Source organism: Echeneis naucrates, chromosome 6 (assembly GCF_900963305.1).
Source record: "Echeneis naucrates chromosome 6, fEcheNa1.1, whole genome shotgun sequence".
Taxonomy (NCBI): domain Eukaryota; kingdom Metazoa; phylum Chordata; class Actinopteri; order Carangiformes; family Echeneidae; genus Echeneis; species Echeneis naucrates.
In genome coordinates, this window is record NC_042516.1 from 4,603,236 (window position 1) to 4,629,485 (window position 26,250).

The 26,250-nt window shown below is 41.0% G+C and overlaps 2 protein-coding genes and 1 pseudogene across 2 annotated transcripts; all 3 read left to right on the plus strand.

Annotated features, from left to right (window-relative positions):
* The first annotated feature begins 160 nt into the window (after positions 1-160).
* On the plus strand, positions 161-11,772 carry rnf144b (ring finger protein 144B). Its single transcript, XM_029505308.1, has 8 exons — positions 161-442; positions 3,130-3,401; positions 4,622-4,726; positions 5,689-5,749; positions 7,275-7,488; positions 9,259-9,403; positions 9,511-9,600; positions 10,844-11,772. Exons 2-8 carry the CDS (start codon positions 3,225-3,227, stop codon positions 11,006-11,008), a joined length of 957 nt encoding a protein of 318 aa, XP_029361168.1. The 5' UTR covers positions 161-442; positions 3,130-3,224; the 3' UTR covers positions 11,009-11,772.
* A 973-nt stretch (positions 11,773-12,745) lies between these two features.
* LOC115044610 (xylose isomerase-like) lies at positions 12,746-14,955 on the plus strand. The gene is given in 5 exon segments (XM_029503735.1): positions 12,746-12,788; positions 13,245-13,316; positions 13,319-13,350; positions 13,449-13,474; positions 13,718-14,955. Coding segments are annotated over 5 exon segments (306 nt in total). The 3' UTR covers positions 13,851-14,955.
* Positions 14,956-16,857: 1,902 nt separating this feature from the next.
* LOC115044917 (tripartite motif-containing protein 29-like) lies at positions 16,858-18,334 on the plus strand (annotated as a pseudogene).
* Positions 18,335-26,250: the final 7,916 nt, after the last annotated feature.

The window sequence follows — 26,250 nt, forward strand, 5'->3', positions numbered from 1 at the left end:
CCTTTCGGAGATTAACAGGACGCAATTTAATGTGAGCTGTACCTGAACGGAACACAGCATGCGCCAACCTCACACTCGCGAGATGTTCATTTTTCCGACGGTCCTTGAAAGCAGTTTGAGTTCAGTGAAATAACCAGCAGGAGCAGTGAAGAGTGGATCACTGTGAGAGCAGCTCAGCTTCCTGGATGGAAACAACACAGAGGAGCAGAGCTAGCACGCACACACACACACAGGGCGCAGACAGCAGCCAGTAGGACTCGTAAACATGGTTTTGGTTTTTCTTTAAACGTGTGTGGGTAACGCGGTGTCGGCGCCGAGCTGGACGACGGAGCTCCTTGAAACAGCTGACTGGATCAACACATGTGTCTGCCACAGTCACAGCAGCACTGCGGCTGTGGATCTGGACTCTGGCAGCTCCTACATACAGCGGTCCACTGGCGAGGTAGGTCCCCCCTCTCTCCTCTGCTGCTGTGGCCTTTTGTCTGCAGCTGTAGATCCGTCACCGAGGCTGAGATAAACCAGAGTTAAGAATGCGTCAGTACCTCAGTTCTGACCCAAGCGAGTGCGCAACCTTGAGAGGGATGCAGGTGTGCCAGGTTTCATGTGAATGCACTGTAACAGATTAGATATTACACTGTTATTTAGCCTCTGGACAAATATGCACTACCACTGGCCTTTTAGGAAAAAAACATAGCCCATCTAACTTACTGTCCACCACAGTCTCTTAACTTCAAGAGATTTATACTAAATGGTTTGCACTTCCTTCCTACTGCTGTTTATCTGCTTTTGTGTCAGACACGCTTCCACTGTTGTAGAAACCTTTAGAACCACCCAGGCAGTCAAGAGAAGGACTGCAGCTCTCTGAATGATGCCACATAAATGCTGCTACACACTCCCCGAGCTCCCTGCCCAGCTGCCTCCCTTCCAACACAGTGGCAGTCTGTGAATGCAGCGGCAGTTTTTCACCCACCAGATTTGGTTTTCCACCCCTGCCTCCCTGCTCAACAACGATGCTTTAATCCACCTCGGCCCTGTGGCAGGAATGCCATTTGAGCCTTGATCTCTGAGGACTGCTAATCACTGCATGGTCCGCTCCACCTATAGAGGGCTGTTAGCACACAAGGGCGTTTTGATTGATGAATATCTCAAATAGTGAGGATTTGCGTTTGAATGCAGACTCTTGTTCTCAGTTTGATTGGTTCTGACTGCAGTCAGGATGGGATTTTTCAGAGCCATCACTGATAGCGAGGTCTCCCCTATTCAGCTTTTGTTTGTCAGCATTTTACTGACATCTAATTCAAAATGGTCCCATGTGCCAACATGTGGGGTGGGGTGCCTCAAAATGAAATCTAATCACTGAGTATCACTAGGGCCGAGTTATCAGAAAATATTGATGAAATCTACAATTATTTAAACTGCTTAATGACTGTCATCTGTCAAAGGTGTCAGTTATTCTGATCTATTGACAGATGGTAAGACATGTAATCTCAAGTTCCTCTTAACACAAAAGTTGTTCTGTAATGATAGGCTTCAGGATGCTATTAAACACACACTAGTTTCCAGGCAGCAAAGCCAGCTCACAAGAAACCTGTTATTTCCCCTTGTGAGGCCATCCATCTGGTTATACAGGACAGCACAAGCTGACAGCATTGTGGGATGGCATGCCGCCGCCAGCTCCGCACGCCTGTCTGAAAGCAGTGCAGGATCTCCTGTGACAGTGCAGAAATACCGGCATGCTCCATGAGTTCCACCATCAGTGAGCTGAATATTTGCCATCATAGATCAATAGCACACAATAAAAGAGCACTCACTGAAAAATTTAGGACACTGGTGGTGGTGGTGGTGGCTGTATCGACCAGACTGCTCCAAAGTTTACTGCCAACTTCACCAGCCTGCTGAAATAAAGACATTGTGTGTGGGATAATATGTGATTTCAACAGGAGCTTACAGTGTTTTTTTTAACACTGCTTTTCCCAGTGTGACCCTGTTCTGTGCCTAACCGCTGTTATCTACGGTATTAATATTAAATCCCAGATTATAGTGTTATTATTTCTGATGTTTTTTGGTAGTGGGAAGCCAAATCAACTGAGGAAATTATTTTTGGGGTTTGGTGGCTTCAGTTCCCTTTAACACCAGATTACTATCCACCCACCTCTGGCCCCCACAATCCCAAAATATGTAATTATTGTATAGTGTCTGATAACCAACAATGGAAGTCACAGATTACATTTATGATCAATAATGTAATTTTAACAGTTTTTTATTTTATTTTATTTTATTTTTTTTTATTTTGTATTTTTTAATGTGAGGATATTGATTGTGCAGACAGCCACTGTTGTTCAGCCTGAAGGTCTAGAACACCTAGGCAAAACTGTCACTGCATTTTATATAGGCCGTTGTTGTCCTAACAGAATGAACCTTGACCTTGTGCCTTCATGAGGTTGACAAATTGTATTCTTTCAATTTGAATGGATTGCCATAAGATTTATGAATGTATGCATGTTCCACTCAGGAGGAATTTTAAGTTGGAACTGAATTTGAAATGAAGTGTTCATAAATTCTCACAGTATCATTGCTGATGTTTGGTGTCATAAAATTTTAACTGAAAAGTTTTAAAAGCTTTTCATTTTATATGGGTCAATTCCCAATTTTCCATCTTTCCCTCTTTATTTTTTGCTCATTGTTGACTTTATGTGCTGAACAATATCACTATAACTATGACTGTATTTACTATGTTTACCAGAGCAAACTAGGAGCTTGTAAACAACTGATGTCTCACTAAACACAGACCTCTGGGTTTTGCTGTAAATATGGCATCCTATTATTTAGTAACAACGGACATGATGAGGAATCAAATTTGCTGCAGTAATTACACATAATTATATTTTGCTTTATGCACCAGACAGCTTCAAACAATGACTAATTCAGATCTATGCTGGCAACAATGCAGTAGCTGTGTGTTGCCACAGGTACAAGTGAAGTCATCCCAGTTGTACACCAGTTAGCAGAATGAATGACAAGATGCAGTTGTCAGAGGTAATGTGGAGTGTAACAAAGGGGGTGGGGGGTGGGCACAGTGTTACACCTGTGTTGGAAACACAAATAGATTTTTATTGTCTCTTTTTTCAGGAACATGGAGGATGTAGCTCAGCTCTATCCCTAGCAGAAGGGCTAGAAGCAGCCTGATTTCTTTGTACTTCCCTCCCCACCTGCCTTGCCCCTACATGGCCAGCAGGAGTGTTACCCCAAGCCCGGAAGCCAGGGATTCAGCTCTCAGGACCCCTGAGGCTGGTGCTGACTCCCAGACAGGTTCTGAGATCTTCTGCAAGCTGTGTCTCAGTGAGCAGCCGTCTACAGCCACCAGGGAGCTGCAAAGCTGCAACTGCAACTTCTGCACAGCAGTGAGTAGAGACGGATCCAGTTCAGTAGATAATATTTATTGGAGTATTTGCTTAAATTGTAAAGGACACATTAGCTGCTTTGGGACTAGGATCTGTGATCCTTTATTAATGAAACAGAAAAGAAGCTTCAAGAAAAACTTGATTTTCTGCTCTTCCAAAACTTTTATGGATGCTGAAAAGAACTGCTGAAAAGAAGGGACAATTCAGGAAAATATCCAGTATTAAAATTTCTTGGAATGGGATGCTCATCTTTATTGCAGAGCCACTTCCTGCTTCAGGATCTTAAAATATCCTTTTATTCACTACTCTTGGGTATTTTAGCTCTAGTGGGAAAAAAGCTGTTTTGATCCACTTTCTCTTGCATTGTTTTTTTTTTTTTTACTGTCCTTTTTCTCCAAATTCTTGTAACTACAAAATATCTACCACGAGAACCACCATTATCAGCATGATGACAGGGCTATAGAGGACTGCTACAGCACTATGATACAGGCCTGGTCAATAGAAACAGAGATGACAGTGTTATACCCTAACACAGAAATGTTTTTAGATAGTGGCAGGTGCTAATCTCTGTCCAGGCCAGCTAAATTGTGAGTGTTGCACACTCAAGGTCACACAGATAAAACAAATGCATAGACATTGTCATAGGTGCAGATGGACAGAACTGGATACCATAAAGCCTGTTATCAGTCAGACTGTATTGTATAAACTTTAAATATCTCTTCTTGTCTAGTTCATAAGCACAGACTCTTACGTTTGTGTTTTGTTTTTCTTTTTATTCCAGCTCAGTTATTAGAGGAACAATACATTGAGTTTTATGAGAAAGCACATGATAACCACAAGATTGCATTCAGCCGACTGCATTTATTTTTTCATTTTCCACAGAAAAGTGACATCTAGTCATTATTTTTTTTGTTCCTCTAAACAATCTACCCTTGCACAATGTTTACACACTTCCTCATAGTTTTCTATGTTGTGCGAGTGAAGTAACTTGTGATATTTGCCATTTTCCTTTGAATCCCATTGAAGAACTTGCATTTATGTGCAGTTCACTACATTTTCCAGGATCAGAGACTTGTGATTTGATGTGTAAAGATTGGAAAGATAAAATATGTGATTAAGGCATTTTTTAGATATACACCCTTTTGCATGGGTATGTCATGTGTGATCTTTCATATATCTATTGGTTCCCTTCTCTATCTGTGTTGTCACTGTCCGCCCAGTGTTTGCAGCAGTATGTTCACCTAGCAATCATGGAGGGAGGAGGGGCACCTATCACCTGCCCAGATATGGCCTGCCAAAAGACTGGTGTGCTACTGGACACTGAGGTATGTCCTGTTTAAGACCTGAGATATGTAGGTCATAAGTGAAACTAAAAAAAAAAAGCAGGGAGTCTTTAGACACCATAAAATGGTGTGACACAATAATGTTGAAGTACAAATTAAAAACCTGTTTGAGGCAAACATTGTTGGGCAGTATTTATTGGAAACCTGATGCAATTGCTTGAACAACCAGTTTCCAATTTCCAGTGTGCAACAAATGTATCCAGAGTTTAGCCTTGTGTTTTGAAAATGGTGTGGATTGAATGAATTGGGGATTAAGTATTGTGAAAATTATGTGCACCCAGCCTTAACAACATTTCAGAGGAAATTATCCTTTTTTTAAAAGAGGGTGAAATGTGGCAATATGTGCAATCACACAGAAAGTGAAACTCATCAAACTGTTTGACACTGTGGCTTCTACGCAGCTAGTGCTTCAGATTAGAAGTGTAAAGTGCTGATTCACAAATAAATGGAAATTCTGTGCATCAGTTCCTTATTTGTCATGCTTCTCCCAGTTGCATACCAATGCATTGAAACGTTAATGCCAAGAAAACCCTTGAGAACAGTCTTTGACGACCTTTGGAATGAATTTAATTTACTGTGACAATAGAATTTTTGTGCAGAAGTAAAATTAGGTGTGTATACAACAAGATAAGGTTAAATAACATTAATCTTAAATACTTATGTTGTTCTAAAATTAGCGTAGTGTGAAATGAAAGCAACTTCCTCAATCTTACTGGCACTGAAAGTTTGCAATGTTGCAATCAACTGTTTTGTCTCTGGTGACTCAGTAATGCAGCAATATGTGATTCCTAGGTGATCATTTGACCCTAAATGATCTTGGTAGTGTTGCAACACATTTGCTGCATTTACCTATTAAAGCTTACAGATACTTGCAATGAAATTGCATTAATATACAAAAACTTCATCTTATTTTTTAACGGCCTTTCTGTGTGCTCTGATTGCAGATAGCCAGCCTGGCTGCAGCTGAGCAGGTGGAGCTGTATCAGCGTCTGAAGTTTGAGAGAGGTAGCTACTCTTGCATTCGCATGCTGATGGCTGGTGACAGCAGTGATTTCAGGTTACACTCAGCTGCAGGCATTACGCTATCACATGCCTGGGATACAGTGGGACCTCCAGTGTTATCCAGGAGGTTACTGAAATTTTAACCTCCTGTCTAATACTCTCTGGAAATTCAATAACAAATGCTCTAAGGGATTCTTGTGACCACTATGGTAAAACGAAAGTGATGAACTTTTCATTTCTAATAAATCAAATGGCATGTGTGTAACTGATAACACTTGCATTGTGACAATGTTTGTGAAAGTAAATTGCCTCTTGGTCCTGCATTGGAGACCTGGAAACAGTGAGTCCTTTGGTAGAAATGGGTTCCCATTGGCATCTACAAATTGCAAACTGAGGTTAGCCTGCCTTGCAGCTATATTGGTTTTTTTCCAGTTGCACGGCAACAATGTGCTGCAAAGTCAGTAATAGTTATTGTTTACTAAGACCATAAATCATAAGTCTCACAATACAGCAAAGTACAGGCTATTTTGCAATGATAGTTTCCTTTTATTACAATTCGCAATAAAAGCTGATGACGAAGATATGAGTCATCCTTTTAAAGCCCCAGTTTTGTTTTGGCTGTGAAACACATCAGATGTATTTTTTGTGAAAATTTTATGCTGGAATTATCCTCTTGTCCTTACACACCAGCTGGAAATGAAATCATAGGATCTGTTTGAAGTTGTTTTCATGCTAGCAAAGGATTGCAATGTCATTAGATTGGTTGTTCTGTCTTTGATCAAGGCAGAAAATATTTGAAAATAAAATTTGTTACATATATAACTTTCACCCAAAGATAAATTACAATCATTTTGATGATTCCCTGAATTTTCAGCCAGCATAATTATCACTTTTAACTTGATATGATATTTTTCCAATGTTATAGTTTGTGATCAAATGTATTCAGAATTAAATGAGTTAGTTGTAAGTTTTGCTCTTGACTACATTGTCAATGCTAGAATTAATGGCTGTTTACCTATTTTGGTAGAATAATCAGTTTGATCTCAGCATCATACTCCTTAATTTACTTTAGTATTTATATGAGGTTATAAAGCTAACAGGCAGCTGAGGCCTCTTCTTGCTTTTCCAATTGTGCCTTGCTTTTGCCACCAATCTACCATGAAGATTCTCAGATGGTGTATTGCATCCTCCTCTGTTATCAAGACAACAATGAACCAGGTCACCAATTTATTGCAGGGTTGAAATAGCGACAAAAAACACAATTTAGAGTCATCAGTTAACCTGGATGTGTGCTTCTTGGGCCGTGGGAGGAAGCAGGACTACCTGGTGACAACCTACATAGGCGCAAGGAGAACATGCAACAACTCCAGACAGGGAATTGAACCTGTTGAATAGAAAAGTACCATCTTTCTGTGAGGCAGCAGCTCTAACCACCACACTGCTTGGCAATGGAGAGCTACAAAATATGCATTTAGTCAGTATCTAATATCCCCGCTCCTGCTTCACATGCCCTGTTTGCTTTACGCAGGAGTGAAGTTGGATCCCAGTAAAGCCTGGTGCCCAGTGCTTGAGTGCCAGGCGGTTTGTAGCGTGCAGTTAAGCACAGAGGGCCAGCCCACCACTGTGTCCTGCCTCAGCTGTCATACCGTCTTCTGCTCAGGGTGCAGAGGGCCCTGGCAGGACAGCCATACCTGCCCTGAACGCCAGCCTATGATGTCACTGTCTCCCTCTCATGAAAGCAGGTCAGTCAGCTCGCTGTCTAGTCAGCCAGCCACACAGTCTGAACAACACTTGGAAAGATATTGTGGTGAACGCTGGATGAGTGAGCGAGTCCAGAATGAGTATGTCTACAAAACACTTGTTTCTGCTGTGAATAGATTGAATCATGACTCCCCAAACCAAAATGTAATTTTTTAAAGACATTAATACTATTTTATTGAAATCATTTCATTCACACAGAAAACACTACCCTACCATATAATCTGTTGTGGCTGGATACTGGCATTGAAGGGCTCATATGAAAAAATGTGTAGCCCCTTATCCCCCAGCCGAGTCTCTGAGCTGAATACAAACATTATTTCAGGAGTAATAGCCTAGTATCCCTCTGCGTACTCCCTGTTGTTGTACATTTACGTTATTGTGCTGCTCCGAGCTGTGGCTCAGCCAAACAGACTAATGTCACTGACTTATATTGGAATTCCATTGTCTCTGTCCCAAAGGGAGGGGAATGACAGGCACTCAACCAATTAGTGCACCGTACAGACAGAGTCTGTGCACTGTAATGAAGCAGTTGCCCCTGCAGTGCGTTGTGGAGGATGGAGCAGATGTGGGTCTAAGCGAAGCAAAGGCTTAAGATTTAAATTAATATGTATTGGACAGCCTGCAGGTTCACTCAACAAGCAAGATGCTGTTGTGCCAGGATTTAGTGAAATATTCTGGTTAGGAACCCAAAATCCCTGGTGTGGCTCACCCCTTGAAAGGGTTTGACTAACAATAAAAAAATATATTTTATTTTATTTTCACACTTTGTATAATAATTCAGCTCATTTGAGTTCTGCCTTCTCCAGCCTTCCAACTTAAGACTCAGATGGAACTGCTGTTTCCGAGAATTTTACTTCAGCTTGGGATTGGGTTCATGTTCACCTCTTTTTATTGGAGCGATTTTTATTCTTTCCTAATTGGTCTGTGGCAAATCCCATTTCTGTTCCACCCTCATTATTCTCCCTTGACACAGTAGCTATTGGAGCAATGGCTGTAAGCCATTCTCCATAAATGATTATTTTTACTCATGTGAGTTCACAATGTGTATAGTTTGGGTGGCCTCACATTTCATGCTACTTTTTGGCTTTGTTCTGAGAATATGGTACCATTTTTCATTTCACTTTCAAAACCTGTTAATGTATTTTAATGCCTAATGCACTTTTGGATGTGAGCAGGGATATAAACATTCCCAATGTGACATATTAAATGAAATGAACTAAAATGTATAATTTCAATTGGAAAAGTGTCAAACGTAGTAACAGAAGACCCAGAAAGAGATTGCCTGACTTTGCAGTTCAGTTCTGTTTTGTGATCAATGTTTTTTAGCCACAAGAGGCAGCAATTTTCAGCAAGAAGTTCTTTCACAGAAGTGCATTCACACTACCTGATCAGCAGCGGACAGCACACACACAGAGCAAACACAACTAAAAATACTTCCCTCAAATGAATATAGAATTAGCATTCATCACCTTAAGAAGATGAGCATTCTGTCTGTCAAAGTTGTTCACAGCTCCTTCCAAGGGTCCACCCTGTTTGTAGGATGGAAACTTGATGAAACCTTCATTTATAACTTCAAGGTTGTCAGTACTGAGACTTAGTCCTCCATGCCTCCCAAAATAAGTAACCCAGTACAAAGTGATTGCTGACACTTCACTCTGCTGCTAAATACAGAGTCACACTGTGCCTGAAGCTTCCTGAGGCAATGATGGCCACCAATAACCTGTTCTCTCCTGTTTTTACTCCATGTGCAGGGTACGCTCGGACAGCCACACTGACATGCCCATCAAACAGTGTCCTATGTGTGGTATCTATATCGAGAGGAACCAGGGCTGTGCACAGATGCTTTGTAAGAGCTGCAAACACACATTTTGCTGGTACTGTCTGCAGAATCTGGATGTGAGTCCTGCTTCCACACAACTCACCTATGTGATCAATGATTTTGGAGCCCAGTTGAAAAAGTACAATTGTGCCCCCACCGATGCATTTGTGTTCTGTAAATGCAGGGTGATATCTTCTTGAGGCACTATGATAAGGGACCGTGCAGGAACAAACTGGGACACTCCAGGGCCTCTGTGATGTGGAACAGAACCCAGGTGAGGCTGCTCAGCCAAGCAGACACACAGTGTCAATTTCAGGCTTGTGGCAACACTGTCATTATGTGGATGGATTAGGCTGCAGCACTATCCATCCATGAGTGGTAGGTTGTTCCAGGCCTGCGTTTGTTGTAGTAAAACTGTTCTATAACACCTTCAGGATTGGTCTACTGCTGGGCTGTCAATTCAGATAGTCACTGTTAAAGTATTTGCTGGTGAGGACAATGGAAGAACTGACACATTAAAAGTAAAACTATCACCCATCATTTGTCTTTTACTGTATGTGTATTCTAAATGGAAGTTTAAAACAGAGTACTTTTGAGTTCTCATTCGCCGTCTTCTTTTTGTCATTAGCGCTGTTCTATTTTTCAGCTTTTTGTGTTCTGGTGAATATCCCCTTAAAACCCTACAAAGTCTGTTTTAGCTTGTTGTTTGTGCTTTTTTTGTTTTCTACCATTAGCTCAAATAATCCTTTATCAGACATTAATCTGAAGTAATCCACGCTAATCTCAAATTTCTGCCCTATGATGACGTTCACTCATTCAACAAAATCGCCACTGGCCACTAAACCTACTTTCTTTCTGTATTTGCCTTGCTCTGATGACTTTATCACATGATTGTTATCAAGTTTGCAGCAGTCAGCCTCCTCACCGTGTCTCCGTGTGCCCGCCTTGCTAAGTGTTTGGAGAGTAGAAGTACAACTTGTTCCCTTGGAAAACAGCTTGTGGCAGACTTTGTCATGGCCTTGCCTAACAGGACCAATAGGTTTTACAATCTGCTTGTTACAAATTGCTTGTGCTGCTGTAAGTCTTTCTTAGCAACCTCCAAACACATGTTGTCACAGCACATGAACAGTGTACTATATACTGTATTTTGGTTATACAATGTCAACATCTAGATTTTAAATTATGTGCAATATGGTTAAGCTAACTACTGAAATAAAATACGATATGACGCCAAATGTATAGTAGTGATTCTCAAATGGATGATAGTGACATTACCCATGATCCTTGAGTGGGATTGTTCAGCATTAGCATTTCACTCACATCATAGCAGTCCCCCACTTGACATAGTTGGTTTCAACTGGGTGATTCATGCAAACCTTTTGTGTCATAGAGTAACCTCTCCTCCTTGTGGAAAGCAAGAAATAAATAGAAGGGTATTAGAAAGGCTTGGTGCAGTTGAGGGGAACTTGAATTACACATTTGATTCATTGCTCTAAATATTTTGTGTTATTCTTCAGGTGGTAGGAATCCTGGTGGGAGTCAGCATCATTGTGCTGGTGACATCTCCACTCCTCCTGCTGGCCTCACCCTGCATCCTATGCTGTGTCTGCAAGCCCTGCAGAGGCAAGAAAAACAAGAAAAAGAAGAAGGACCTCAGCCAGCCAGACTCATCTACATCATAGCAGGCCCCGCTTGTCATTGCCCCAGTCCAGGATATATTCATGAAGCCTAGAGAAACCAACAAGCGCATGTGCAAGTGGTGGAATGAACATACTGAACAACGGAGCACTTTGTCTGGACTTGACAGATTGAACGGTTGTCAAGATGTTGGAAATGTAAATATGAAAAGAATGAATGTAACTAACTCACATAGATTTGTCAGAGGCACAACCAGAGATAAGGATAAGGTGGTGAACGTTTTCCTGGAGATCTTTCTCTCTCCCACACAGTTAAAAGTGCTAGGCCAACCCCATGTGCCAAATGTCATGATGCCAAACCAGAGGTGTTAAGAGCTCAAGTGCCTCGCTCTACAGTGCCTGGTGCTTGGTTGTATTTGCTTTGCCTTCCATTCTATCTTTATCTTATGCAAAACTAATTTTAGCATTATGAAAATGGACAACCATAAGGATCACACAGGGTTATAAATTCCCCCCCAAAATGCAAAACTTTCTTTGATGATGGTAGAAGGCAGATGGTGTTGTATGTGCACTGTATATTCTATAGTGATATGAAATATAATAGGGCTTCAGTGGTGCACAGAGAACTGGTGTATGTTCCAGACCAAAGGCTCTAAAGGATAATGTGTACTTTTCTACAGTGTGTTAAAGTGTATTTATGGTTTATGTGTGTGTGGTATCCTGTTATCATTTTTACATTTCTGTTGATGTTTCTGCACAGATGTTTTATAAAAGCACCATACTAATTGAAATAAACACTATATTGAATATGGTGATATCATGTTGGTCACTTCATGGCTCATTTATTCACTTGTTATTTGGGGCAGTTTCAGAAAATGTAAATTTCCTGTAAACAAGCACAAATGAAAATATGTTGTTCTCAGTGTGGATAAAGTTGATGTGCTGCTATAGATGATTACCCAGCTTCCTATGGTCAACAAGGATACAAAGGTGGGTGAGCGAAAATCTGGATTTCTGGAGAATTTCTCAAGGAAGCACATATGTTAAGGAATGCATACTAACATATGATGCACTCTGAAAATAATCTATTGCACTTTTCTGTTTAATGGGTTTACAATCTGTGACTTGAACAAAGTTACCACTGTATATTACCAAATATGAACAAGTGCTACAAAAAATATTAACCCAATTAAGTGCTACTAATTTTGATTTTCTTTGTAAAGATTTTAAGTATACTTGCATTTGTGCTTATGGTATTTTCTGTGACACAGATAGTGATAGTGAGCTATTTAAATGCAAAATTCAAAATCAAATCCTAAATTTCTACTCTAAAATGTAGAAAGAAGTCAACTGTGATCACGCCAAATGAAGAAAAAGTATAACTCTATATATATTCGTATAAGACTAAGCTCAACCCATCCATGTGAATGTAGATGATATAACACATACATTCAGGTGAACATCATGGTGAGAGAAGCTCTCCGTGCTTTGCGGGTCTGCACTGACCCCCTGTGGATGCACAGCGGGAGCTCTGGGTGTCGCAGGAAGTACGTGGACGGAGCTGCAGCGGCCTGCAGGAAGGTTTCTCCGCGGAAATAGCAGCTCAGGAAGATTTCTTCCCGGTTAAATCTCATTATTTGATGGTTCTGCGGTGCTGCGTTCACTGGCTGTTTGAGCGGCGAACAGTAAACAGTGAAGGCCGCACAAGTTTGTACACAATTTCATTTCGATGTGTTTGGCCGCATTGTGTGTTGTCTTCACGGAGGCGGTGACTCATCCGGTATGAAGTGTGACAGTTCAGCGGGCTGTGTGCGGCCAGCCAGCTGTAACGTCACATGTTTATGGTTGGCCTTTGTTTCATTACATATTGCGTAACTTGTTTAACAGTAATTCCCAGGGTCCCATATGAGCCCAACGCTGGGCCAGGAGACGTCATGTGTTTCAGACACTACAATCCAGAAGAGGTGGGTGTGGTGTGGTCTTAAATAACTCGGGTGATGTTGTTGGGGCATGGCTATTGAATGCTGTGATAACCCTTCTGTGGGACCCTTCTGTGGGACCACTGCTGCAACAAGTGTCCTGTCATGAATCACAGTTAGCAAGGAGACTTTCATGTTAGATCTTTGGTTGATTCTGACCACCCCTTAAAAAATAAAGAAAGAAATACCAAGAAAAAAATAACAAAACAAACACACACTAACAAACACACGTGCAAACATGTAACTATATCTTTATAGTCAGTTTTTATTACCTTTTTTCAAACTATTATTTTCTTTCTTAGGTGCCGATCCATTTGGGTTTCAGACCCTCCACCGGCCCTGGAATGAGGGCACTCCAATGGAATCAGCCATTCCATTGCTGCTTTTGAGTTCTTCACCAAGCTTGGCGTGAGGGAGTTCACCTGATTTTCACATTGACACTTTCACAATCAGAATGAAACCTGGTCTGTTCATGTATCCTTTGTGACCTCTGCTTGTTTTCGCAGGTTAGGGATTACACTTTTCATGACAGGTAATGGACCAGAGTTTACTTGTAGGTATATGTTTGATTTCACTCTTACAGGACAAAGTTGTGTAACATTTGCATAGCAAATAATTTTTTAGGTTGCATAATCCAACTACATATAGTTGATATTTTAAATCAAGTCAGCAAAGAATCAATCTAATGTCAGCAGTGTTATTGGTATAAAGATCTTCTTTATGTAAAGCCTTATGCTGTGGATTCAGACTGTAGCTGCACTCTGTTTCCCCACAGAGATATGGCCCCTGAAGGCTCCACACTGCAGAAGTCCAAAGTGAATTTGGATGAAATAACAGACCTGGCCCTCCAGCTGCAGAGCCAGATGGGAGTCAAGGTGCTGTGGGTCACCTGCAACCTCTTTGCCTGAACTTTGATGCTAAGGTGCAAAGAGAATCCACCGACCTGGAAGACTTGTTCATATCTCACATCGGAGCTATGGATGCCTTCGCAAGAGGGCTGAGGAATGCTGTGCGCATCATTGAGGGTGGGGTTATTCCGAGTATGGTGAAGGTATGTGTGCAGCTACTCTGAAGTCACTATTAAAAATGGTAGATCATAATTTTCAGGAATAATATTATCAGGAAAGAGGTGCCATTCAGGTTTATGTCTGATTTGACTCGGAGCGATACACAAGTGTGGACATAGTCTTGGACAGAAAGCGGAGGATGGCACTGCCGCCTTTGAGGACATGGAGGTAAAGTTTTGCCTTATTCATTTCCTTTCTCTAATTCTTTTTTAAATTTGTGTAGATTGATAGATTTAGATGAAATTTGAAGAAAATACATTTGATGCAAGAAATTGAGCGATGGTGGTCCCAAATTTAAAAGATTATGGTGTTTACTATGATTATTTCAGGCCTTCATCAAGGATAATGGCGAACCCAAGGTCATATCAGGGAAGCAGGAAAAGTATTAATCCATCTTTAATCACTACGTATGATAAAAATATAATCTGCCTGTATCAGTAGAAGATAACTGATAACTGACCCTAAATAAAAGCTGTGTGGGTGATAAAACACTGGTTTGCAGATCAAAAACAGTTATTGATCTCACTGGGATGAAAAATTACTGCACCACAGAACTGCACTTGTTTCAAGATAAGGCTCCGCAATTAATCTAAATATAATTTAAATCACAATATGGCCTAGTCCACTATCTAAAAATTGGGATGTGCATTTCTCTTGATTAAGGTAAAATGTGACACACAATTTTAGTGCATTGTTAGTGCCATGAACGTAGTGGTGCTAAAGTGCCAATTTCAAGTGGAGTCGCAATGTCTGTCAGGATAATCACAATATGATAGTTTTTTTCTGTAACATGCAGCCCTCTGCTGAACAATGTGAACAGAGACTATTAGAATGAACAATGTTGACTTGACTTGAACATGTTTTGAATATGTGTCACTGTTGATAACTTGTGCTGTATAAATTTCACCAGGCTTGGTCTCAATAAATTAATTCACATGGCTGATGACTACACAATAAAATACGTTATCACCAAGTTATGTTGTGTTGTATATTAGCTTAAGTCAGGAGTCAGGAACAATATGTCTGTATTTCAAATTTACATCATATATAATTTTAGAAACAGCTCTGCTTCAACAAAAACACACACAGAGAAAAAAGTGTTAACTTGAAATGTTTTAATATGCAAAAACACACAGACTCAGATGGGCCAGTAAAATCAAGCACAACCGGAATTCATCTCTTGTCTCTGATTAGTGAATGGGCGCCTCCAGTTTTACAAAACATGTAGCCTGAGAGAACTAAACATGGGTCCTGCTGGAGAGGCTGGGCAGTTGGAACCACATGAATGCAGCAGTGTGTTGGAAAACTACTGACCAGGTAATGCTTCCTTTTAGGACCTCGACATAATCTGTCAGATGTCTATTAAACGGCAGTTGACCACAAGAGGATTTGTGCATCATGATAAAGTAGGCACTAGGATCTAGCTAGCTATTCAACTGCAAATTGTTGCCCACCTGCAAGATATTCAGATATGAAATGTCACTGTGTGAAGCCATCTTAGGCCAAGTTAGAAAGTAACAGAAGTGAGCTGGTCGGGGTTATTGTACTATTGCTGAAACACAGGTGTTTTTTTTAATGTGAAAGAAGAAGACGTAGAAGAAAATAATGATTGTTATTCATGTGACTGTAGGCTACCGTTTAATGGGTTATATAGTTGGGCCATATAGTGTCAGGTTTAACATTTAGAGATTGGGCAAAAAGTTGATAATTGTTCATCCTTAATCATTAATACTATACATTATAGGTTTAAGAACATTAGAATCTCATCCAATGAAATGGCTGATTTAGTCGGGTGATGGTATATCAGTGGAACTTGTGTAACACCTGTTCAGCGACTAGCTCAAGTTGCTTAGCTCTACACATCATATCCTTCCACCTTTACCCAACTCCCAGTTTAACTCCCAATTATGCTAACAGGGCAGGGGGATAATACCACCAGTGCACTGCAATCCATCAGTCTGTACTCAAAAGGGTTAACACACAGTTTAACACGTGAATAGTTTCACTGCAAACAAGCACAACAAGCAAACCCATCCTGACTGAATTAACTGGGAGTGCACTGGGTATTGCTGGTGAGGGGGAAGCAAATTGACAATGAAAAGAAAATAGAACAAACAAACATGAATAAAGAAAAGAAAAAGAGTCTGCCCCACACCGTTCAAAAAGGAAGAAAACCCCCAAAAAAACCCATCAACCAAACCAAACAAATTGCTCCCCAGTAAGAGCAGCACATGTGCCCCTGATGCTCTGGAGGGACACAAATATTAACAATTATAAAAAGACTATTACAAAATATGTTAAAATACACACCAATTAAAATATGTTCACTACAACCAAACTTTAAAATACCTAGTATGTTGGCAATCTACTTTCCTACCAACTGCCAGTTGCCTTCAACCCAGCGGGAAAGCAATTTAATTCTGAAATTTATAGAAATAAGTGTGGAATGAGGTGTGCACAAGCCTCCTTCCACTGGCCTGAACCAACAGCGGAACCTGTGTTCCATCTGCAGGTAACTATACCTGTAGGATACCTGCCTGGTACACCTACCACCTGCCACACTTATACATAGATCATGGTTGGATAATTAAAAAGATTCTTGTTATATATGCCTTTACGAAAAAAATCTTAACCTTTTCTAAGAAATTATCAAAAGTAGATGTAGCTGCTTCCTGGGGGCAGAGCTCCCCCAAAGGTCAGATCCTAGAATTGCCCCTGGCCTCAGTGGTTGTTTGTGCTCCATCGTGCTTTGTTATACTGTAGCATGTAGTTCATAGAAATTATGCTGTATTAAGTTCATGAAAATATGGGAGTAGCAGGCGCTGCTGGAAGATGGGGTAGTGATGATTCCCGGGGACAGGGAGAGAGAGGAGAGGAACTGAGAGAGACAGACTTCGGGAAAACATGGTTAGCGAATGGTTACAGTTACCTCCACACTGGTTTGTTCTTGCTCGTGTTGATATCTGTGTGTGCTGAGGAAGTATGCAGAGCTCCAGTTATTGGTCACGTTCTGAACTTTATGTTGTACAAAGAGTTCAACAGTCTCAGAGCATTCCTTCTCCTGGACTCAGTCTCCTCCTGATAACCCTCACTCTTCTTCCTGGGCATTATTACTGAGAGGAGAAATGGAGCAGAAAGGAGTTCAGCTGGAAACCATCTCCTGTTCCGTCTGTCTGGATCTACGGAAGGATCTGGTGACGACTACCTGTGGACACAGCTACTGTATGAACTGTATTAAATCCCACTGAGATGGAGAGGATGAGAATAACATCTACAGCTGCCTTCGGTGTATGAAGGCATTCATACAAAGGCCTATCCTGGAGAAAAACAATGTTAGCAGATTTAGTGGAACAGCTGAAGAAGACCAGACTCCAAGCTGCTGCTGCTGATCACTGCTATGCTGGACCTGAAGATGTGGCCTGTGACGTCTGCACTGGGAGAAAACTGAAAGCTGTCTAGTCCTGTCTAGTTTGTCTGGTCTCTTACTGTGAGAAACACCTGCAGCCTCATTATGATATAGCTCCACTGAAGAAACACAAGTTGGTGGAGCTCTCTGAGAAGCTCCAGGAGAACATTTGCTCTCATCATGACGAGGTGATGAAGATGTTCTGCCGTACTGATCAGCAGTGTATCTGTTATCTCTGCTCTGTGGATGAACATAAAGGCCACAACACAGTCTCAGCAGCAGAAGAAAGGACTGAGAGGCAGAGAGAGCTGGAGCTGAGTCAACAACAAATCTAGCAAAGAATCCAGGACAGAGACAAAGATGTGAAGCTGCTTCAACAGGAGGTGGAGGACACTGAGAAGATCTTCACTCAGCTCATCTATCTCATTGAGAAAAGAAAGTCTGATGTGAAGCAGCAGATCAGATCCCAGCAGGAAACTGAAATGAGCCGAGTCAAAGAGCTTCAGGAGAAGCTGGAGCAGGAGATCACTGAGCTGAAACTGCTCTCACACACACAGGATCATACACAGTTTCTACACAACTACTCATCAGTGTCAGCTCTCAGTGAACCTACAGACTCATCCAGCATCAACATCTGTCCTCTGACATACTTTGAGAATGTGACAACAGCTGTGTCAGAGCTCAGAGATCAGCTACAGGACGTTCTGACACAGAAATGGACAAACATCTTACGGACAGTGACTGAAGTGGATGTTTTATTGTCAGAACCAGAACCAGAACCAAAGACCAGAGCTGAGTTATTCAGATATTCACAGAAAATCACTCAAACAGATGTCTGTTATTGTCTGAAGGAAACAGGAAAGTTACACGAATGAGTGAAGATCAGTCTAATTCTGATCATCCAGACAGATTCACTTATTGGTTTCAGGTCCTGAGTAGAGAGAGTCTGACTGGATGTTGTTACTGGGAGGTGGAGTGGAAAGGAGGAGGAGTTTCTATAGCAGTCATGTACAAGAATATCAGCAAAGCAGGGGAGTGTAATGACTGTGTGTTTGGATGCAATAACAAATCTTGGGCTTTAGTCTGTGCCCAAAACAGTTTAACATTCTAGTTCAACAACATCTGGGCTCCAGTCTAAGGTCCTCTGTCCTCCAGATTTGGAGTGTACCTAGATCACAGAGCAGGTATTCTGTCCTTCTACAGTGTCTCTGAAACCATGACTCTCCTCCACAGAGACCACACCACATTCACTCAGCCCCTACATGTTGGACTTGGTCTTTACTGGTCTGTTGGAGACACAGCTGCGTTGTGTAAACTGAAATAGATGTTATTGAGTTAAATGTGTCTTTTAGTTCCTACATGTTTTCTGTGCGTTGCTGAGTCATGTTTGTGTGTTCAGGTGGAGCTGGAGCCGTGGAGGAAATCACTGCTTCTCATACTGTTTGTTGTTGCAGTTTGACCTGAACTCACATTTGTCACCATGAAAGCAAACTTCTCTGTATCCTGAATGTCTCTTTATATATTTGTGTTGAAGTGTAAAGAAATCAGTTGTTATATTTACACCGATGTTTGTCCCTTCGACATCTTCTAAAAAAGATTTACGAGGTTTAATCGTAAATAAAAACTGGTTATCTTGAATCGTTATTTCGTTTCCCTCTCTGAGCTGAAACAAACTGGTTCTGTAAATAAAGTGAATGAATTCATGAAATCACTGAACTAAAGTCATTTAACAGACGTTACTGATTTAATCTGTGAACAAACTGAAGCTTCAAATCATCAATAAAGTAGATTTTTCCCAAATCTTAAAAATATTTTCCTGTGTCTTTGTTCCAGGATCTGATCCTCAAACAGCTGTCATGATCATCTGTGTACAGAAGAAACCATAATATACTGAGATCCAAAATACTGTTCTACTTTTAATGAATATTGATTGATTGGTTTTATGATGGTTTTTCATTCACATTCATTCAAAATAGGGCTTTTTTCTTGGTGGGATTCACCTGAATAAATAAAGCGTAAAAAATATATATGATATGAGCTCTCATTAGGGGCCAAGCACCAATGTGTCTTACTCGAGGACACGTCTTTTATTATCCTTGGCCTTTTCTGAAGATTTTTGGAGCTCCAAACTAAAGTTTGAAAGTTGAAAGTTTAAAATTAACACATTTTTGGTCCACAATTTAAAAATGTCCTGACATAAATGGTAAAACATTTAGAGTTCACAAACTCCTACAGGTCAAATCTGATTGGCTTCATATTTGGTCTTCTCTACAGCCCATGACAGGAAGGCGAATTTCAAACTTTGACCATGAAAAGTCACACTGTATCCACACTACCAAACCAATGGGCATTTTCCCATAGGTTTCAACACAATCCATGTCCATCCGATGGAGTCGCCCCCTGATGGTCATTAGAGAGAATTAAGTCCAGGGCCAAGTCTGCAGACGGTCTGACTGCAGGAGTTGTGAGTTCTGGTTTATTTTCATTCAGGAATGTCAGTGAACAGTCGACATCAAAGTTACCAGAAGGGGACAAATGATGTGTTTAAACAGCTCTGCAGCAAAAGATCTGTTTGGTCCAGGTCTCACTCTTCTTCTCTGCGAGCTGCTCAGATTTTTAAATTCAGTGTCTTTGGTTCATCTGAAGGTATTTAAGAATAAAAAGGTTTGTTTCACATCCATTCATTCACCCTTTGATCCACAACATATTCACACCCCCTCTAATGCACAACATATTCATTCTCCATGTGATCTAATGCTGAGAGAGTGTTTCTTTGCTATACCTTTGTAAATTCACTTTATTTTACAATTGTAATATTCCAAGTATTCCTTCAATATTTTGTTTTTGATTAGTATATGTCATTATTTCCATTAATCCTTTCTTATGTTATGAACAAAAATAGATTTTGCATTATTACATCAACTTTACAAACAAGTAATAAAAAATAATCACTTGAGCTGTGCTTTGGGCCACACAATCATACATTTAATATTTGAACATATTAACATCCATACACATACACATACCTCTGATAACAAATAACAGGACAACAACTGAACAACTGAACCGAACTATAACTATTGTAATCTGATGGATGTGACCGAATAAAATAAAAAACAACTGATCACATTACATAACAAAATGCATTTTCAATTCTTACATGCCTAACAAATGACCACTAGATATTTGTGTTCCTTGCACACAGGTGCACTGGGAACACCAGCTGCGTACTTTTCTGTCTTTGGAAGCTGGGCAATTGCACACCTCTTCCTCTTCCCTCCCGCTTGATGTCCTGCTGTAGCTGTATGGTGGGCAAGTTTTGTTTTTTTAGCCTGCATCTTCCCATTGCACCAATTATATGCTTTTGGAGTTTGGGTGTGCCCTCCATGCACCTCATATGTGGCATGACAAGCTCTCTGCCCAGCTTTTGATGAATAGCCAGAGTGTATTGTTCACACAACTCATGTAACCAGGGTGATGTGCAATGAAGCTGGTGTAGGCATATTGTGCCAGAGCACCATTGGCCACCTCCATGTTCTCCGCTTGCATGAGTGCTAACCATCTGATCCACTGTGTCCACTCCTCCTTTCGTTTTGTTGTAGTACTGAATCACTTCTTCTGCTTTCTTCTTGTGAGTGCTGTCATCCACGGCTTTGTCATCATGCATGGTGCTCAGGAGGACAACAGACTTTCCCTTCTTCTGTTTACGATGGTCGTGTTGCCACTAAATCCAAATTCAGAGCTATGAATTTTCTGTGATTTGGATGGCTTCATGATAGGTGGTATGTCCGCCTTATTCTAAGGTTCCCACCAAATGACACAGTAAATTAATATGGGTCGTTTCTGACCCATATGTGTAAACTTGATATAGATGTATAAAAGCTATGGTAGTTCATAAAGTAAGAAAAGTAAATACATGTGAGGATTTGTGCTTAACCAAAATAGAATAATTAATGAATATGCTGTATTATTCTACTTTATAAAAACGTATTGCAGTGCCTCGCACCCGCACGCAGCATGAGCGGAGTGAAGTAAAATTCCATAACCTACTCTGAAACAAAAACCTGAATACAACGAAACAACTTATATCAGAGTAAATGAACCGCAGTTCAACACAAGCAAATTGCGCACACACTGCAACATGAACTTTCACTCGCCGAGGAATAGACTAACTGCAGTAATAAAATATAGGCTAGTAGAATCCATCCAACCATTCGCAAAACACTGAGCTCTCTCCCACATTCACGCACAGGCTAAATGCTGCCGGTAGGATCGCTAGACAAACGTTTCAGTCATATTGACAACAGTATGCCTACATCTCATGTCAATAAAAGCTCATAGCCTGCTCACTGTGTCACTGCAGAATGATTTTTTTTCAGTTCAGTTAGCCTAATCCGTGCACTCACTGCTAGTTGATCGGTTCGCTGCCAGTTGCTGCGGACGAGGTCATGTCAGCCAGCCAATCAAATCAGTTCAGTCTCGAAAAATCTTTTTCGTAATGTGTGATTTGATTGGGTTGATACATATGTTACAGCACGGGTGTCAAACTCTGGCCCACGGGCCTAATCTGGCTCTTAGTGTAATTATATTTGACCCGCGAGACCATACCAATTATATATTAGAGCTGGCCCGCAAGTATATAGCGCGTATACCGCAAATACTACACGTCCCAGAATGCTTTGCGTTGGGCGCGTCTGCCCAGACCGCTAAGCGCCCACTTCTTCTCTGTTAACAATCATTAGCATCCATCCTACCAGGCACCTCGGACAGCCTTGTCTCACCCGCCGTGTTGTCTAGTGTACAGTTTGCTGAAAAACTCAGCGTACTCAGCGCCGAGTAAACCCGGCGATTTGCCGACTTAGAAGCCCAGAAACGCAGATTTGGAATGCTCAGTGATCCGTTTGCGGTTGACGTCGGAAGTGCATCAGGCAACCTTCAACTGGAGCTTGAACTCCAGTGTATAGACACAGCCAAGTCGAAGTATGAGTCTGTGGGTGCTGCTCAAAGGCCCTCTATGTTCGGCAGCACATGCCGATGTGAGCAACTGTTCTCTTTGATGAAGATGAACAAAGCACCACTAAGGAGTCGTCTCACTGATGAACATCTTCACTCAGTCCAGAGGATTTCCTCAGCTCAGAGCCTAACCCCAGACATTGATGCACCTACGTGAAAAAAGAGACGTCAGGTATCTGGCTTGAACCAATATGCATCAGAGTAAATCAGAACAAACTGAGCTTGAATAAATGTTGTCTTGATGCACTTTTTCTACTCCAAGGCATGGACTATTAATAGTTGAATTTTCATCGAAGGAAATTATTCTTATTTTTGGTTGCTTTGTTGTTGGCCTGTTAAAAAAAGATTTACATTAAATAAGAACTTGAAAGGCTACAGATGGAGAGAGACATTATAAGAAACAAATACGACTGATATGTGTTTTATTTAAGATTTAATGTATCATTGGTTGTTCCAGATCCAATTTTTATGCAAAACTAAAGTTGTTTCCATATCTGGAGAGAAGGGAAAAGATGCACAGTTGCAGTCTACTTTTCAATAAATATTGAGTTTGTCCCGTGACTTCGTCCCAGTTTTTAATTTTGGCCCACTGTGAATATGAGTTTGACACCCCTGTGTTACAAGCTTTTACAGCTCTCCCAGCAACGGCATACCAACGCAGCAGTTGATTGTGGATGCTGCTTAAATTTTTTTTTTTTTCTTTTTGAATTGTAGTGCCAGCAGGGCGAAACGGTCTTGGCAGCAAATCTGGACCAAGCACAAGAATATCATCCAAAGTGGTATGTATTCATCACTCTTTTAGTATAATGTGGATGATAACCTGCGTAACATATTACGTGTTAATATTATCTGAAGCAAACAAGAAGAAAAATGAGAGGAGAAAGAGTGGAGGGGCCCCGCTCCAGCAGATTACACAGCCTTAGAGGAGCTGGATCATGGAGGGGATACAATGGGGTATTCAGTCAGACCGCCAGTGCTGACAGCTCCCAGCAGCTATTCTTTTTCCAGGGGATGTATAAGTGCTTTGGTGGTAAAATACTAAATGCACATTTTATTTCTTAATCTAATTTATAGTTGAAGGAGACACTGTAGAGGTGCTCAAACAGCCAGCACACACCCTTGCTGACAAAGTTGTCATGTACTCATGTACTACATGACATTGTGCAACCTCCCCCTCCTCCCCCCAGCCTGTGGCCTACACCTCTAGGCCCACAGAAAAAAACAAGGGCCAAGGGTTTTATCATGTCAGTCCTATGTCTACTTTTTAAAAGTAATCCTGACCAAGAACACATAAGTGAATGATGAACACAGTATACCAACATAAAAGTCTATCTCACTCATTTCTGTTGCTTGATGTCCTATTAATACATGTTTGAGCAGACAAAATGAGAGCCCTTCATAAAAGGAATCTAGAGCTGGATAATAATAATAATTAAAAAAAAGCTGGAAATCAAGAAACTAAAACTTGAGATCGAGCAACTGGAGTAAGGGAAAAGGGTACTGCAGTAAATGCTACTTTAAAATGTTTTGTTAAGCATGATTGACATTTTATACTTATGACTTTTCCTTTTCCCAGGGAAGGCAGAACTTAATAAATAAATAATAAAATACATCCTGCAATTGGTGGTGCATGGCTTCGTGTAGTCGCATTACTTCCACATGGTTCAACAAGACTGCATATGTAACATATTCCCTGATCTGAGAATCTATATCGCTCATAGAGAATATCATCGGAAAACTTGTCTACTTCTGTGAATAATCACTCCAAATAAACCATACAACTCCCCAAATGACAAACCATTATCTTTAAAGGTTTTCCTTAAAAACACTTCACACACACAGACACACACAAAAAAAAAACAAAGTTTCTGAATTCAAACGCCATGAGCATTTGCAAAGTAGGAAGAATCACTAATCCTGTGAGGGACTTTAAGTACAGTTTTTAAATAAAGCTCAAAGCTTTAAATAAACCCTTAACCAACATTTAACCCTTACTATAATTTGAATTTGCACCTCTCCAACTCTTGAGGGGTGTACTACAGAGGAAGCAAAACAGAGCCAGGCTTTCTTTGGGTGAGCTGGCTCGACATAGCCAAAAGCTCCAATCAGAGATAACGAGTATAACTACGGTGGTTAGCAACTTGGTTTGTTGACATAGGCTTTCCTCATTAGGCTTGGTGAGCGTTCACATAAAAAGGGGCGTTTAGTGTAATTTGACACTGTTTCCGCAGAAAAATGGAGCAATCACATGTAATTGGTGTTCTATTAGTTGTAATACAAGCACCGCAAAATGGTCTTGGCAGCAAATCTGGACCAAGCGCACAAGAATATCATCCAAAGTGGTATGTATTTGCTGTGCATTTATCACTCTTTTGGACTGTGGATGACACACTGCGTAACATATTAAGTGTTAATATTATTTTGAGCAAACAAGAAGAAAAATGAGGAGAAAGACTGGCGGGGGCCCCGCTCCAGCAGATTATATGGCCTTTTGAGCTGGCCTTTTGAAACAACGAAACGCGGCCCATCATGAAGGGGATACAAGGGGGTATTCAAAGTGCTGTGGTGTTAAAATACTAAATGCATATTTTGTTTCTCAAATGATAAAAGTCTTAATCTAATTTACATTTGAAGGAGACACTGTAGTTTTGGTCAAGCTGCCAACACACACCTTTGCTGGCCCCCACACAGGGGTAAAGTCGAGACTGCCATTCCCACTTATATATTTCAAGCCACACATGTTCAGTTAAGTCTGTTTTTCCTGAATATATTTATTATTTTATGACTGTCCTAAATATTTTTCATCATTCTACTCATTATCATGGTTTTAAGTGACAGTATGTACACCATGGTCTTTGGGGTTCAGAAATCACTTAGTTTCATTAGTTAGTTTTCCATCCACATGGTCAACATCAAACAATGTGAATACTGCTAAGCCGGCTAGTGGGTGTTCCAATTGTTAGTATGTTTTCATTTTACATTTTTTCTCAATCTCATTTACTACATTGTTCAGAATACAAAAAAGAAAAAGCGCACCGACCATATCTGGTTAACATATGTTTAGTTAAAAGAATTCAACATGGTTATTTCAACACACTGATTTACTTCCTGCATTGGTCTGATCCTCCTAAAAGAGTCACACCTGACTGCAGGGCCATGCGGTTAGCCTAGGAGAATTGGCCTGTGTTGGAGTGTTGGCTTTGGCTGTTCAGGTGAATTTGGTTGCTGAATCTGCTGGTGTGCTAGCGTAGCTTGTAGTGCCTCCACTTCCTGCACACTCTATACTCTCATGCCCCCTACCCGAACCAGGGTCTGTATCCCATCCCTACTTTTCTCTCTCCTCTATTTCTCCCCCCTACCCGAACCAGGGTCTGTATCCCCACCCCGCTTTCACTGGTGCAATTGGTGAGAGGTTAGAGTAGTTGACAGTGGTGTTTGAGATAGTTCCTTTTGTGTTTGTGCCTCTTTGACACCATGTAGTTAGTACAGGTGAGCTGGCCTGTGTTGGAGTGTTGTTTGAGTATAGGACCATTTAGGTGAGTTTAGTTGCTGAATCTACTAATGCAGCTTGTATTGCCTCCACCTCCTGCGCCCTCGATACTTTCATGCCCCCTACCCGAACCAGGGTCTGTATCCCACCCCTACTTTTATCTCCACCTCTTCTATTTCTCCCCCCTACCCGAACCAGGGTCTGTATCCCTACCCCGCTTTCACTGGTGCAGTTGGTGAGAGGTCAGAGTAGGTGATAGTAGTGCTGTTTGAGATAGTTGTCTTTGTGTGAGGAGTGGTGATGGCTGGCATTAGGGGGTGACTCTGGGACGC